Source organism: Lathamus discolor, chromosome 1 (assembly GCF_037157495.1).
Source record: "Lathamus discolor isolate bLatDis1 chromosome 1, bLatDis1.hap1, whole genome shotgun sequence".
Classification (NCBI taxonomy): Eukaryota; Metazoa; Chordata; class Aves; order Psittaciformes; family Psittacidae; genus Lathamus; species Lathamus discolor.
The window spans coordinates 164,033,074-164,050,063 of NC_088884.1; the positions used below are offsets into that span (position 1 = coordinate 164,033,074).

The window sequence follows — 16,990 nt, forward strand, 5'->3', positions numbered from 1 at the left end:
AGAAGGTACAAAGCAGAAGCATGGAGGTACCTCTGTCAGACAGCATGTCACTCGCATTCCTGTAGCCCTTTCTTTTCTCTGGAGGGTTAAACAGCTCCTCCCGTTGGGACTGCAGCACGCTCTGTATCTTCCTCTCCTCCATGACAAGCTTCAGATGCTTCACGCGCTCTCCAGAGCGGGAGATGAAGTCGGGGCGATGCACTGCAAGAGCCTCCTAAGATGGCATGACACAAAACAAAGCCTCAAGTGGGCAGATGTCTCCCCAGAGCAGGAAGGTATCTAATACCATCACCAAAGCATGGAAAAAAGCCTATGAAAGTACTATCCGGTATAAAACACAATAAACTTGTAGCCCTAATGCTGGGTAGATCCTCAGAGACCTCCTTTAACAAACTCATTTTCTGGCTATTGACAAAGAACTGATCAGAAAGAAGAGAAAATGCTAAAATAATTACTAAAAGGGACTCAAAACTCCTCTCAAAAAACCTCAAAGTTAATCCCACAGGATAGGAGATTCAGTGACTTATTACAATCTCGCTTGTCTAAATCAGTGGCACATCAACATTAGCAATTTGGTTTGGATCAAAAGTGGACTTTTGAAAGCAATCTTCCCATATCTCTGTTTGCCACACTTCAATTTCCCTCACAGGGCAGTCTCTAAGGACATGAACAGACCATAGAATGGTTTGGGTTGGAAGAGACCTTAAAGCTGATCCCATTCCAACCCCCCTTGCAGGGGCAGGGACACCAAGTGTTTCCACAAGATTCAGCCTAACTCCTGAAATCCCCCTGAGATCCCAGCAGCCTTCCAGTGCGGTGCCTTTACCTGCAGAGTAAGCTTCACATAGGGCCATGTGGACCTGTTCTCAGGGTCTCCTCCTGGAACTCCTGCCTGAACCATGTTGCTGTGCTGCTGCTCTTGCCAGTTCTTCTCACGGAGAGGCTCTCTCCAAGGCTTTGTGCTGGTGAATGGCTCAAACCAAGATGGACCAGGACCAGCAAAGGAAATGGAATGGTTTTCTTTCCTAGATTCAGATTTCAAGTCTCCTGCCTGGACAAACCACGAAATCCCTGTTGAAAGACCACAGAAGAGAATAAAGCATTGCGGACAATACATGTGCCTACTTTCCATCCCCATCTATGGTCCTTTATGCCTGTGCTGGGTTCGGCTGGGGTACAATTAGTTTTCTTCCCAGTAGCTAGTATGGAGCTGGGTGTTGTATTTGTGCTGGAAACAGTGTTGATAACCCAGGGATGTTTTAGCTATTGCTGAGCAGCCTTACACAGGGTCAAGGCCTTTTCTGTTCCTCACTCCACATCACCAGCAAGGAGGCTGGGGGGGCACAAAGAGTTGGGAGGCAACACAGCTATGACCCAAGGGATATTCTAGATTGTATGGCATCATGCTCAGCATATAAAGCTGGGGGAAGAAGGAGGAATCTTCCCAAGTCACCGTTACGGGTGATGGAGCCCTTCTGTCCTGAGGATGGCTGCACACCTTCTGTGATGGGAAGTAGTGAATGCATTCCCTGGTTTGCTTTGCTTTGCTTTGCTTATTAAACTGCCTTTATTTCAACTGATGAGTTCTCTCACTTTTACTCTTCTGATTCTCTCCCCCATCCCACCAGGGGGACAGTGAGCAAGTAGCTCTGTGGTACTCTAAGCTACCGGATGGGTTTACACCACAACACCCAAGGCTTTAGCTAAACCAAATCAGCAGCCTAACACTACTGCAGTGAGTTCTACTACTTAGTTCTACTAAACTACTTCAGTTTAACAACAGTGGGACTCTGTAGCAGACAACTTGGGCAGCTTCAAAAGAATTCCTTTGCCAAGTGCCAGTAAACCAGTGAGTCTTTACCAAACACCACTTTGGGAAAGCCCAAAATGGTTTAATTTGCATGCTGCTCTCTATACAAAGGCTGCTCAACAGCAATTAGACATTTTTAAGAGCCTCTCTATTGTCCTAAGCCCTAAGGCTTTTTATAGGTGTTTCTGGAGATGAAATGTTTTACATCTTCTAAATGTTAAATGTGTATGTAAGAACTAGATTACTCACAGTTTACACACATAATGGGATTTGAATACATCAGCCTGTACTCCGCGCAGATATCCTAAGTGTACTAAATGAAACCAGTATGAAAGAGAATGATTTGTCCCTACACCAACAACAGTGATGACTAAGGAAAATATTTTTGAACATTTAATTATGACATTGTGAAAACTGACAGGAAATTTAAAAGGGGAAAGGAAAAAAAAAAAGCCAGGAGGAGGCTACAGCATCAGCCTGAAAACACAGCTCCAGCTGAAACAGGGGGATGAGGCTGGTTGTGGTACCACAGTCTTGCTTCAAGTACTCCTGAAAATATACTTGTCCCTTGAAGCCTCAGGACATGAAACAGTGAATACTCAGAGGTTAATAGAACCTTTTATAGCTTTCAAGTCAAACTTACGCATCTGCATGATTCCCATCTCACTCATCTTTCCTTACCGTATGTATTGCTCATTCTTTACTACTTTTACTGGCCAGGTGGCCTCTAACAGCTTGATTGAAAATACCATTATAATAATGCACTTGATATAGTGGTTTTATTTAATGTCATGGATTAAAACCAGAGTAAGGACAGACTGTACTAGGAACAGACTACTCTGTCTCAGATTTTGCTGGTTGCTGTTGAGTTGTACAACTCTTCTAGTGTACAGAGAAGTGTATGTTGGACTGACCTTGTGGTAAATGCAGCCTGCTCCTTTTTGTCCTTTTCTCCATGAAAACATTGCCTGGCTCTCCCTTCTGCTTCCCCTTGCTCCCTGCTGCCTGCTGAGCTGTGACCGCACCATCTGACTCTCCCAAATTACCATCAACACAGCGCCAGGGTTCCGGTGGCTGTTCTTTTGGCAGGTTTGATCTCGGGGTAGGAAAAGTCACCCCAACATCTCGAGTGTTTTTCTTAGTCGCGCTGCTGACGATCTCCAAGTCTCCTGTAGTTGAAAATGAAACAGAAGCATCAGATATTAAGAAGCTCTTCCCTGTGAGGGTGCTGAGGCGCTGGCACAGGGTGCCCAGAGAAGCTGTGGCTGCCCCATCCCTGGCAGTGCTCAAGGCCAGGTTGGACACAGGGGCTTGGAGCATGCTGCTCTAGTGGAAGGTGTCCCTGTCTGTGGCAGGGGATTGGACCTGCATGAGCTTTAAGGTCCCCTCCAACCCAAACTACTCTGTGACTCTATGAGTCAACTTCAAATCTGCTGCAGAAAGACACAGTGGGAGGTCAACACAGAGCTCTGTATTTTGGACAATGGAACTGCATTATTTTACCCAATGTGTCCCATCAAAACCGTGTTTTAGCTACAGAAGGTTGGTTTACACACAGCACTGCAAATATTTAAGAGAAACACCACCACAAATATTTAACACAAGCATATAAAGTGGAAAGGTGTCAACTAACATGGAAAATGTTGTAACACGATCTTGAAAACAAGCCATGAAAAGACTTTTCTGATTCAATCCGCATGCACATGGGGGAAAAGAAGCAGCAATAAATAACTAATGGATGTGTATGATGAATTCAACAAAGCTATTGCTCAATCTGACGATGGGAGATTGGTGTGTAAATGAAAGCAATGAAGAAACTGGTAAGAAACACCAGAAACACCCAAATGCAGCACTGCACCAGCCCAGGGTCAGCTCATGTTTTAAATAGAATATAACAACTAAAATATCACCAAGAAGAATAAGAAACACTGCAGTTGCCTTCAGAAATAGCACATGCCCACAAATACATTCTGTGTGTAACAGATGTCTTGTGGAGAAAATAATATAGAAAACATACACTTGGTCCACCTTTGCTATTGAAATGGGTCAGGAGTTTGGGTTAATAAACTGCTAACTGAGAAAACTGGCTACTAAAGCAGCCCAAGGAATGAAATGAAACAACTCATTTAGGTTACAATACAACATCTTTCTCTAAAAGCATCTGAAGAATGGTATTTGTACACAACCCGTCACTCAAAACATGCACCAGACTTTGGAGAATGGTTTCCAAAGAGATCAAAGGCAAAAGCAAGTACAAAAAAGTCTGGAATTCAACAACTCACCTGCTTGGATACCTTTGTTGAGCATCCGCGTCCGCCGTTTGTTACTAAGAGCAGAGCTGGGTCCCCACGTGCTGCTTATAGAAGTTGAATCTGATGAAAGGGAGATGGCAGTCTAGAAAAACAACATGCAAGAGAACAGCAATTGATGGAATACCAACCAAAGTGAACAGAAAATGGGTTTTAAACAGCAAAAAGAAGTATAGAATCACAGAGTGGTTTTGGTTGGAAGGGACCTTAAAGCTCATCCAGTTCCAACCCCCTGCCACAGGCAGGGACACCTTCCACTGGAGCAGCTTGCTCCAAGCCCCTGTGTCCAACCTGGCCTTGAGCACCGCCAGGGATGGGGCAGCCACAGCTTCTCTGGGCACCCTGTGCCAGCACCTCAGCACCCTCACAGGGAAGAACTTCCTTATATCCAAGCTGAATTTCCCCTGTTTCAGTTTAAACCCATTACATGAATTTAGATTGTATGACATTGAATGATAGAACAGTTTGGGTTGGAAGGGCCCTTCAAAGATCATCTAGTCCAACCCCCCTGCAATGAGCAGGGACACGTTTCAACTTCACAGCCATTTCACAAGGTATAAACTCCGAGGGTAATACCACACTAATCTAATCCAGAGGCTTTGTGGTTCTCTATTTTAGAGTGTTTTATTAACAGCCATTAACTGTGAGTGCTGCCCCAGGCTCCAAACCCAACAGTGCAGCACAGCCCCACCTCTGCAACTCCACTGGATGTAGGCTTTAATTATGAAACAGATTAACTTTCTCATTCCTTGAGCACAGCAATTAGTATCCTGTTAGTAACTCATCACATAGAAATGAACAGAGGCTTTTTTTATTACCTTTTGATGGAACCTCTGCTAGCGGCACTTCAGTGCTACACAGGGGTTTGTTTCAGCATTAAAAAGAGGCAATTTGTCCTCTCCTGCCCTGGTAAAGGACTGGGGTTTTGGTTTCAGATAACTATTCCAGCACTAGTAGAGTGCACTAGACAGATGTAGTAGATCTGTGTCATTCAGAGAACAGACGCAGATTTGAGTATGTGCTCAGCAAAAAGGGAAAAAGAGTAGAAAGCATGGAAAAACACACCCAGCTAACCTATTTACATGCATATCAGCCCTCAGAAATAAATAGGAGCAGCCATTCAGTGCTGAATACAGACACAGAGATTCTATTTGGACTCGAATATTCAGCACAGTGCTTTCAAAGCCCTTCAGCAGTTGAATAGCTCAACCTTTAGCTTTGTACCTGCTACCAGATGGCAGCCTGAAGAGCACTTTAGAAATAACAGAAACTGGAATAGATAAAAATCCTTCTGGGATGATGGGTTCAGCATCTATAAATAAAGCAAGCTGTAACGGAGGTTTTGGGAAGCTGAGCTGACAATAGGCTGTCAGAAACTGAGCTCTAACATGCAGCATTTGCCTAAAAGAATGGTACAGTGGTCTCCGAGGAGAAGAGCTTTCACTGGAAGTAAACAGCAATCTTTAATCACAGATATTTGTAACTACGACTAAATGACTATTGATTTCTGTTGAGCCAAGCATCACAGGAATCACCAACATCACAGAATCACAGAATGGTTTGGGCTGAAAGGGACCTTTCAAGGGAAAGAAAGAACCGTGTTTAAGACAGTTGGGGGTGGTCAGCCTGGAGAGGAGAAGTTGCATGGAGACCTTAGAGCAGCTTCCAGTGTCTGAAGAGGCCTACAAGGATGGTGGAGAAGGACTCTTCATCACCGACTGTAGTGATAGGACAAGGGGTGATGGGTTCAAACTGAAACAGGGGAAGTTCAGGTTAGATACAAGGAAGAAGTTCTTTACTCTGAAGATGGTGAGGCACTGGCACAGGGTGCCAGTCTAGTGTGAGGTGTCCCTGTCCATGGCAGGGGACTGGAACCGAATGATCTTAAGGTCCTTTCCAACACAAACTATTCTAGGATTCTATAGTTTGACCTCAACGTCATTCCTGGGAAGGCAGAAAGACTTGTTTGGGCTACTTAGACTAAAGACAAGAGGCTGTGATACAAACACCACTCTGGGAAGTTAAAATAATTCCCCAGACAACCAAGTCTCCCACTGCACAACAGTTGAGAAGTTCCTGTAAAGATCAGTTCTTTAAAAAAAAAGTTGTCTTTTGCTCCATCTGACCACATACCTGGGTCTCTTTCCTCTTCTTGTGTCTCTCAGAAGTCACCTTTGGATACTCCACATCCACTGCTTTGCCCCTGTCCCACTTTTCAGAGCGACTTCTCTGGTGGTTGATGGTATGATAAAGCTGGGAGAGCCTTGGAGACACCCGAACTCTTTCATGGCCAAAAGCCCTGATCAGCCTGGCAGTATCGATGGTGGAAATAGAGCTGCTCACCTCAGTCTGAGTGACAGTTTCCATCTCTGTTTGGGTCACTGTATCTGACTCTGAGGTGGTGGAAGTGATCGTGGTGCCATGATCTCCACTAAGCCTTGCCTCTGAGGAGGTGTCACTTGGAGTTTCCAAGTACTGCTGCTCCAAAATGTTCTTCATGTGGCAGATGATTTTCTCTCCTGACCTGTTTTTCCTCAGCTCAACAAAGCTATTTTTGCCATGGGTGATGCGTGGTCTTTCTTCAACATGTGTTGCATCAGGCTCAGAGGTACTTTCAGACATGCTTTTTTCTGGCACTCTTCTTTTCTCCTGTTCTCTTCCCTTCATTCCCTTTTCAGAAACACTCTTGTTAGATGTTGTTGGTATCAGTGTGTGCTTAAGGGGATTCTGAAGGACCCTGGCCAGTCGATCCAGGCGTTCCACCAGGGTCAGCTCACCATTACTCCTGGAACTATGGTGCTGGTGTCTCTTCTGGCATTCCAAAAACTTAACCCAGAGTTCATCTAAGCTACTGCTGGAGTGGGTTCTCTGTCTCCGTGCCAGGTCTTTCTCCCCATCCTCATTGAGGCGAGTTGTTTGGCTATGTGGCAAAGGGTAAGTTCTAGCTGCTTTTTGTTCTGCTTCTCTTCTACTGCGGTGAAGGAGCTCCTTCCATGATGTTTCATTCCCCATAGATGTGCTCGTGTCTAGATCCTCATTCCTGCTGTTATCTGCTTCTGCAGTGAGTGGAAAGAATTCACTTTCACCATCTTTTTTATGACGAGCAGAGAAAACACAGTAATGACGATGTGGTTTCCTCCTCTTCTGCAGGACAGCACTTGAAGAAGGTCTAGCAGGTCCAGCACCAGAACTGGCTTCTGACAGCTCACTGTTAGACAGGATGTAGCTCTCGCAGGTAGGCACCGGATGGTGAAAGTTGAACCGTGCAGATTTGGAGGCTGAATGAGTGGTTTTCACAGGCTCTGTGTGTTCTAGAAGAGAAGAAAACGTTTGAATCTCTTTCTTTTCAGTGAAGCAAATAGCAAATGGCAAATCTTAACCAGGCTGATTTTCATCCTAACGATTCCCAGTCACTTCAAAGGATAAAAGCAGGGATCACTGCATCCCTTCCCAAATGCAACAAGCTTACAAATGAAGTTTCAGCATTATTAGAAGTACATGGACAATATTTTATATCATTTGTAACACAGAATCCAAGAGAATATTCTATCCAACTGAATCTGAAGGAGGAATCCAGTTATACCAAGGTAATTACCTTGACCAAAACTTGATCTGAGTCTTTATCTATGGGAACTCTTGAGAGGCAGCCACAACCCATTCTGCCCCTTTTCAGACAAATGCCCATGGAGCACAATGTCCTCTTAGGCTACACCTGAACGTTCTCTCTCAACTAACTCTGTAAAGCACTATATATAGGGTACAACCAATACCACTCCCTCCACAGCTCCTTGAACCATTTCGGACAGCACATGCCAAGATCTAGCCCTGCTTTGCCTGCAAGCCCAGAGGACACATCCTAGCTCAATGCAGCTGTGAAATCCCCCCAGAATATGCTGTTATCCGAAATTACAAAGAAAATGCAATTATAAACTCATTTCTAGTAGATGTACATGAAATCAGTATGCAGCATGTGCTAACAGGAATGTACTCCTAAATAATTCTGAAATAGTTTCTAATATACTATCAAAAATCACATTTAAAAGGTAAAAACGTGTTTTAAGTTCTGCTTGTTGTATACTGGACTGAACCATATAGTGAACCATGCAAGCAGAAAGTAGAGATTACAGACGCTAGCACCAGAAGGCCTTCCAAGTCTCTGTGCTTACTGAAAGACATCCCATGCCATTTTAGCCAAGTATGTGATTTAAAGATGCCTCATAGAGTACTAACAGCTTTAATATAAATTGAAAAGTTAATACAAAGAGCGCAGAGCCACAAAGATGATGAAGGGAGTGGAACATCTCCCTTGTGAGGAGAGGCTGAGGGAGCTGGGTCTCTTTAGCTTGGAGAAGAGGAGACTGAGGGGTGACCTCATCAATGTTTACAAATATGTAAAGGGTAGGTGTCAGGATGATGGAGCTAGGCTTTTTTCAGTGATATCCAGTGATAGGACAAGGGGCAATGGGTGTAAACTGGAGCATAGGAAGTTCCACGTTAACATCAGGAAGAACTTCTTTACTGTAAGAGTGACAGAGCACTGGAACAGGTTGCCCAGGGGGGTTGTGGAGTCTCCTACACTGGAGATATTCAAGGCCCGCCTGGACAAGTTCCTGTGTGATGTACTGTAGGTTACCCTGCTCTTGCAGGGGGGTTGGACTAGATGATCTTTTTAGGTCCCTTCCAACCCTTGGGATTCTGTGATTCTGTGATTCTGTAATGGTAACAGCAGTGACAAGGTAATGGGAGCTGTCAGCAAATGTGTCTCAGGCTCCATTAATGGCAGGGATCACACTCACACTGGTTTTAATCCAGGTCTCCAACATTCCTCCCAGGTTTGTTTTCCTGTTGGGACTTTCGCTGTTTGGTTTTAAACAGTCTTGTTTCCCTGACTGCGAGCTACTGATGACAACGGAACTGGAAAGCACCTTTTCATTTGAGACAGCTTTGCCACCGATTCAGCCGAAGGATGGCAAGTCCCACATGGAGCATCCCCCCATGCCAGAAGGAAAAGACCAACCTACTTCACCAGGAGCCATGGTTTTACAAAACCTCACTGAAACGTGAGAAAGTGATACAAGAATAGCTCAGCAATGGCTAGAACTGAGCGAATTCACACTGTTAATACTGCCTCATAAACTGCCCTCTTACTTAATAACATCAGAACAGCACAAGAGGGATGCAGAGTTGGTGGAGCGGGTCCAGAGGAGGCCATGGAAATGCTGCGAGGGCTGGAGCAGCTCTGCTCTGGAGCCAGGCTCAGACAGCTGGGCTGGGGCAGCCTGGACAAGAGAAGGCTCCTGAAGGGGAGACCTGAGAGCAGCTCCAGTGCCTAAAGGGGCTGCAGGAAAGCTGGAGAGGGGCTTGGGACAAGGGCCTGTAGGGACAGGCCAAGGGGAATGGCTTGAACCTGCCCGAGGGGAGACTGAGCTGAGCTCTTAGGCAGAAGCTCTTCCCTGGGAGGGTGCTGAGGCGCTGGCACAGGGTGCCCAGAGAAGCTGTGGCTGCCCCATCCCTGGCAGTGCTCAAGGCCAGGTTGGACACAGGGGCTTGGAGCAAGCTGCTCCAGTGGAAGGGGTCCCTGCCCATGGCAGGGGTTGGAGCTGGAGGAGCTTTAAGCTCCCTTCCAGCACAAACCAGGCTAGGATTCTATGATCAATTACTTGTTTCCTTATATTTCTAAACATCTTTTCCCTTCCCAACACAGAGACACTCCAGTGTAATGCAAAGATCATGAAGAGCATAACCAGACCCAGCCTCACTAACTCTGAAACTGGAGGACTTTGTCTGCCCATACAAGGTCAGTGTTTATATGCTGATGCAAGAAGATTCCTCTACGGCCTCCTGACAAATGAGCTCAGGCTTGGGAATACTATGCAGAATTTCTGCCATTTCTCTATTTTTTTAACATTCCCAACAAAATGGAAGGAATGCAAAGAAGCAAAACATAAGTTTATAGAAACATTAAAATAACCCCATAACTTGCATGATTTTAAGCTCTAGACAAACTCTGTGGGTAGAGATAATCTTTTATTAGACCATCTAAAAATACAGTTGAAGAAGTCAGGGAGGATTTTAGACATTCAAGTCTTCACAAAGCTTCCTTAAAACTTCAACGGCAGCGGCCGCTTTAACAGAAGGTTCTTTCTACTCAGTTCCTTTCTTGGCTGTGTCTTTGGACTATCACAGCTACTGAAAAATACTACTAGATGATTTTATATTGGTGGTCCCCTTTCTTTTTTACCCGGGCTATTTAGAGGGATGCATCCATTGATCTTTGCTCCAACATGAGGTTTTGTTTGTTACTGCCGATTCTTGTTGCATTTTAGTACCTTATTCCACTTATTTTACGCTTAGACTTGATGATCTTAAAGGTCTTTCCCAACCTATCTGATTCTGTGATTTCTGTATCCTTGCATTTTGTAAGTGCTCACTGAGAATCATTTCTTCCATTAGAAAACCTGAGTGAAAACAATATTGTCTTCACTGTCACACTAGTTCAACTGTTGGTCATGGGTACACTTACCAAAACAGTAAAATGAACATAAAATAATGAAGTTCACTTTGGTCTTTTTATATTATTTTCTGGAAATACTAAAATCTTTCCATTCTCAGGAGAAAAGCTTTAAAGAAAACCCCTTTTAAAGTGATGAATTCAAACCATCAGAAGGAATCCCCATCAGTACATGTGTGTGGGGACCTTACCTATCGAGGTACCTGCTTTAAAAGGGCAACAATAGCCACACTGAGGCACTCAGTGAAAACCTGTTTCATTCAGTGTTCTCCAAATAAGTTTACATGATGCTACGAATAATAAATGGGCTCCCCACCCCCCTTTGTATGTGACTGCATACAAGAGAGCATGAACTCCGTAATTCAGAACCCATTATCCTGTTCATGTTTCAGTCCCATCCTTCAGTAAAGCCACAGTTGGATTATTACCTCCTCGTAATTTGCTCACTGTTTACTATAGCACATGCTGACAAATACTGGATCATGCTATAAACAGCTTCCCTGAGGAATTAATAACTGCATTTAGGAGAGGATCAACCCCTCAGCAATCTTCAGTTCACAGTTACCTCTGTCCAGGAACAGGAGGTAATTCTCAAACACAACAGTCTCCATCCCTACTCAGACTCAAGGAAGTTTATCGGCCACTCGCAATCCTGGAATGAGGTTCTGTACAAAAAAGGAGCCATCAGGACTCCTGATTATAGCTGCTGTCAGGAGATACAGTGTCCACATCATCAGTTAGTTCAGTGTGATTTCATTTTGTCAGCATTCTCAACAAGTAAAGCCGTTAAGTAGGCTACTATAGTAGTAACCGTGACCTTCATCTCTCAGGATCACCATCCAACGAGGTCAATGTAGTAGAGGCAGATAGAAACATCAGGCAAATCAAATTAAAACTCAGCTAAATACATTACAGAGACACTTTACATGACATCACATCAGTGTATCCGTGGGCAAGAACACAACCCCAATCCTGGAGTGACAGCCCAAGGGGAATGGCTTTAACCTGCCCGAGGGGAGACTGAGATGAGCTCTTAGGCAGAAGCTCTTCCCTGGGAGGGTGCTGAGGCGCTGGCACAGGGTGCCCAGAGAAGCTGTGGCTGCCCCATCCCTGGCAGTGCTCAAGGCCAGGTTGGACACAGGGGCTTGGAGCAAACTGCTCCAGTGGAAGGGGTCCCTGCCGGTGGCAGGGGTTGGAGCTGGAGGAGCTTCAAGCTCCCTTCCAACCCATACCATCCCATGGTTCTGTGATTCAATACACAGACAAATCCTACCTATATCCTGCAAATAGGATAAACAAATCCTATCTATCCTAGAGAAATCCTATATCTATCTTATAAATAGGATAGACAAATCCTATATATATCCTGGTTTTATTTACCAGGGAATTCCTGTTATTTTCTAAAACAGCATCCTTTCTACACTTATTTAAAACAGACTTTGCACTTTAAAACCCAAGAAAGAACCAGCCAACACCCCACCAAACCCCAAAAATGTCTTATAAAGTCCACAATAAGTCCTGGGGCCACAGGAATGCCTGCAAATACTAATGTCCAAATATTTGGGCAGTCAGGGAGAAGCAGAAAGATGGGGAAGAGAAAACTGAGTCACACTCAGCATCTTTAGGCTACTATCAGCATATCATAAGAACACAGTTATGGATGCTGAAATGTAATTATTCTGTTCTACATTCTTTCATGTATATAAAAACACATGTAACATTAAACATGTGTATGAAAACACATGCAACATTAAACACACTTTAACTACCTGGGGGAGCATCTGGTAGCATCATTTGGTCCTCAGCCCAGGCCAACTTGGGCTTGGCCCTCTTACTGTAGATTCCTTCTTGATGCTTGAGAGCCGTAGTGTCAGGATTATCACCCCTTAATCCAAACACATTTGCCTGAAATCTCGGAGGAAGAGCATCATTTGACCCTGCAGAGAAAGAGCAGTAACTGAGTAAAAATAGGAAGCAGGAAAAAAGACATGGTCTAATAGAACCTGTTATCCGAGTAGTAGCACGAGGATGTTCACCAGCCAACGGTCGTGATCCCTAGTGAGCAGTTCTAGTGAGTAATGCAGAAGCAATGGGTATTGTGCCACACTGATTTCCATGATCTTTGCTGACAACAGCTTTACATTGATAGAGAAGCTGTGGCTGCCCCATCCCTGGCGGTGTTTAAGGCCAGGTTGGACACAGGGGCTTGGAGCAAGCTGCTCCAGTAGAAGGGGTCCCTGCCCATGGCAGGGGTTGGAGCTGGATGAGCTTTAAGGTCCCTTCCAACCCAAACCATTCTTCTATTCACACCATTTATTATAAGGTTTTTCCCTAAGAGGTGGACACGTTTTACCTGTTCAATTGATGAGCACAGAAGAACACAAGAAAATGAGTATTAGACGGTCTGCTGGAAAGGCAGATACAGGACTTAAAATGTCCAAATCCCCTCCTGCTCACATTAAAATTCCAGACATTTTCTCTGACTGATGTAAATATCTATTTTCTGGGCTCAGAATAACAACGGAGGAAAAGTGGAAGACTACAGGAGGGCTGCATAACCTCTAAACAAGAATTCAAGCCACCAGCAGCAGAGCTCTCTTACTATCATACTGTTGCCTCCTAAAATGGTCCCAAACTGATTTATTCTCCTTGTCAACACCACCTGGTTACTTCAGTGAGCTTAACTCAATTACCATCAGCTACCAGTCATGAGCTGAGAATCCCAACTGCAGCAGGGAGTTTAAAGGACAAAAGATATGTTTAAATTCTGCTGTACGTTTTCTAGAACCTTGCATTGCCTCTTATGCATATTGAAATTTTATATCTAGCAGCACAGTTTCTGCAAAACAACAGACTCACACCACATTTGTTTCTCTTATTTTGAGCATCTTACAACAGAGGGAGTGGTAAAGTGTTCAAGTGTCCAAGTGTTCAAGGCCAGGTTGGATGGCACTTGGAGCAACCTGGTGTAGTGGAAGGTGTCACTGCCCCTGGCAGGGGTAGGAACTGGATGAGCTTTAAGGTCCCTTCCAACCCAAACCATTCTGTGATTCTATAAGAAAGAGGAGATAGACATAGTTACAAGCACAGCTTGTGGCTATAATGACTAACCTGTGCACTTACTGTCACTGTGGTATCAAGCTGCTCCCTTAGGGCACATCTGGCAGGACCTGGACATCTCTGCAATATTAGTTTTGTCTACAAATATGTATGGATGCCACAAAGCTCTGACTGGAAGCAACATGCAAGTAAGACCTATGATTCTTAAGTGATGCATTCTGCACGTATAGAAGAGAACTGACAAATAACAGACAGCAGGCAAAGCAAAAGAAGTTGATGAATCACTGAGCATCCTTTCTTCCAGTAAGAGAGAAATGCTTTTTACTGGGATGATGTGGGGAAGAGGTGAATGTGCACTTTAAATCACAGTTATGAGTTACATTGTTTGTAGAAAAGCTTTCTACACTAGAATCCCCTAACAGGGAGGGAAAATGCAGTACTGAGAAAGCTGTTCTCTGAAATGCATATTGTATTATGCAGCTATTTCAGAGAGCACACATGCCAAATTAATAAAAAGGGAGGAAAATGCCCATAAATAAGGGAACTAAAAAGAAGAACTGGCAGAGATATGAAAGAGTCCAAGCTGAATAGTCATTCCCAGGAGAAAGTAAAGAATTATCAAGCTGTAAAACATGGAGCCGTGTTTCTTTTCAGGGCCAGAATGGAGTACTACCATCCCTTTCATGAAAGCAATTGAAACCATAGCCTCCAGTCAGGACTTGTAGAGCTCTGTGTTATAAAGCAGTGTGAACACGAACAAAGACATCCTGCTGTTAAAACCAATGCACTTACTCTAAACTGGTAGGACAGAAGAGTTCTGAGCTCCACTGAGACACTTCTGCACATGAAATAGATGGATTTTGATTCAGGAGCTACAGCCATCGGTTTGCATTTGGAAGACTTAAGATAATTACAGATAAATGATAATATGAAACACATACCTGAGTGAGACCTCTCCATGCTGGTTTCTGATCCAACTGGAGACATTTTGGATACTGCCTTTAGATAAGGAACATAATACATCCCAGTGCTTCCAGAAGGTTTATATGGCAGCAGTAAGGGCTGATCTGTGGGGACGGGAGACAAAGCTGTTACCACAAGTCAGGCTTTAATCCTTGAACGCAACTGAAGATAAAAGCAACTAATCAGGACCCAAGGAGACTGCTGAAGAAAACTCTTATTCTTTAGGAAAATATATTACCATTATTAGCTATTTAATTCATTTAATTTCATTATTTAATACTCGCCCAGTGGTTAGAAGGTTGACTGCTGCTATCAAAACCAGTTTACTGATCTATTCAATATTCAATCTGCGACTAGGGTGACAAACACTGATGTAAAAAGACCAACTCAGGTACCAACATAGAATCACAGAATGGTTTGGGTTGGAAGGGACCTGAAAGCTCATCCAGTTCCAACCCCTGCCACAGGCAGGGACACCTTCCACTAGAGCAGGATGCTCCAAGCCCCTTCCAATATCTCAGGCTTTGACAGATGACGATCTACATAAGACACATGTACTCACCACCCTGCTTTGCGAAAGAGGACACCTTGTCAGGAGACGAAGCTGTGTTGTTGGGAAGCTCATGTGCTTTCTGGAGAGGTGGTTGGTGAACATCATTTCCACTGTCTTGTGAATTAACATAAATCTCTGCTGAAAAGGTGGTTTTTACAGGACTCTCTGTTGTTATCTGAGTGGCAGCATCAGAAGTGCTTTTCACAGTGCTTGCAGGAGCTACAGAGTTGAAATTCTTCAGACTACATCGCCCTGAACCTGGAACAGTGACCTGTGGTCTCTCACTGCCCTGTGGAGGCAGCTCTTGCCCTGCTGTGCTGGTGACAGAGGAGAGGATGAGGCAGGGATCTGCTGAAGATGCTGGCATGGAGAAAGATGAAGGTCTTTGATCAGCAGATGACAATTTAGGAACAGCTTCTACTGAAGCTTCTGGAGCTTTAAAAGACAACGGTTGAGCCTTAACTCCAGGTTTATCCCATACTCTCATCTCATTTTCAGTATTCACATCCCTTTGCAGCTCTGAGTTATTACACTTTGAGGAAAGAGTTATGTGGACACAAGACAATACTTTCTTAGTTGGTGAGGAAGGAGATACAGATGTGGTGGATAAAATCTCACCTGTAGATGAGTGGTGAGATGCATCGACTGGGTCTCTCACTTTCTGAATGAGGGGTACCTCATCAGAAGGATTTTTCTTCTCTTCTGCTGACAGTTTAACATGGCCCCTCATCAGGTCAGTTTGTAGAGCTGGACCTGAACCTTTTAAGCTCTCATAGAACTGGACATGGCCAGCTGGGCTGCTTTTCTCCTCCTGGTAGGAGCTTACAGAATATGGTTCATTAAATCTATTAATTTCTTGACCAAATCTCCTTTCACAGTCAAGCCCGAGGAGTCTGGCACTTTGCCTGCCTGAGTCAGTCACATCTTGAGGCAGAACATCAGAATTCTTTGCACTAGAGGTCTGTCTTTTATCAATACGGATGCTTTCAGAATCCTGATCTGACAAACAGTCTGTCTCTTGATGAGCTCCAACACTGTTACTGTCAGCAGAGACATGATGAAACCTGTCTTTCTCAGCAGTATAAGCAATCTTACTAGACACGGAGCCAGCAAGCATTGGGCTTAGAGGAGAGGTCTTTGATCTCTCCCAGTGTTTGTCATGGCTGTGCTCCTCAGTGCTAGCACAGTCAACTTCCAAAGGCATTATCCCATCAAAACCATCTCTAGTAAAGCTACTGCTGAGTGCCATGGAAGTCAATGGTGACTGCAAACGTTTTCGGGATGAAAAGGTGATAGAAGTGATTTGCTTGGCCAGATCTTCAGAACACTTCTCCATCATCAGCTTCTTCTGAGACAGCAAATGGGCTTCTGTTTGGGCATCAAAAGCAGCTGCAGACCTCATTGCACACATGTCCCCTTCCATATGCAACGGTGGGTGAAGCCCAGCAGCAGCATCAGAATGACCAGTTGGACCTGTTTGATGTTGGTTGAAGATAGGCGTTTGAACAATCCTCAAGGATTTAATGTGTGTATCCTTCAGCAGGCAACAATCAGAAAGATCAGCTTGATGTAATGGCACAGCTTGCGTCAACCTTGACTCTAAAAGCTCCTCAGTCCTGATGGATTGTCTGTGCTTGTCAGTCTGAAATCTTCTGTCACTTGGAATGTTGAAATGCTCAATGTCCTGTTCCCCATTACGACTGCACCCAGAAGCAGCTTCCAAACCACAGACCCATGGAGCCTGAAAAACAGAGAAGAAGAAGAATTCATGTAGGTTATGGGGG

At 44.4% G+C, this 16,990-nt stretch overlaps 1 protein-coding gene across 6 annotated transcripts in view; it reads right to left on the reverse strand.

Annotated features, from left to right (window-relative positions):
- LOC136005126 (centrosome-associated protein ALMS1-like) overlaps positions 1-16,990 on the reverse strand; it is a 64,612-nt gene that overhangs the window by 8,908 nt on the left and 38,714 nt on the right. For 5 of the 6 annotated variants that reach the window (XM_065662338.1, XM_065662320.1, XM_065662347.1 and 2 more), the window contains 8 exons: positions 15,216-16,947; positions 14,632-14,757; positions 12,400-12,567; positions 6,253-7,430; positions 4,093-4,204; positions 2,725-2,979; positions 827-1,071; positions 31-214 (listed from right to left, as the gene is read on the reverse strand). In XM_065662338.1, the coding sequence (XP_065518410.1) occupies positions 31-214; positions 827-1,071; positions 2,725-2,979; positions 4,093-4,204; positions 6,253-7,430; positions 12,400-12,567; positions 14,632-14,757; positions 15,216-16,947 (4,000 nt within the window). The remainder of the gene's footprint in view (positions 1-30; positions 215-826; positions 1,072-2,724; positions 2,980-4,092; positions 4,205-6,252; positions 7,431-12,399; positions 12,568-14,631; positions 14,758-15,215; positions 16,948-16,990) is intronic. The other variant, XM_065662328.1, reaches the window with a different exon arrangement.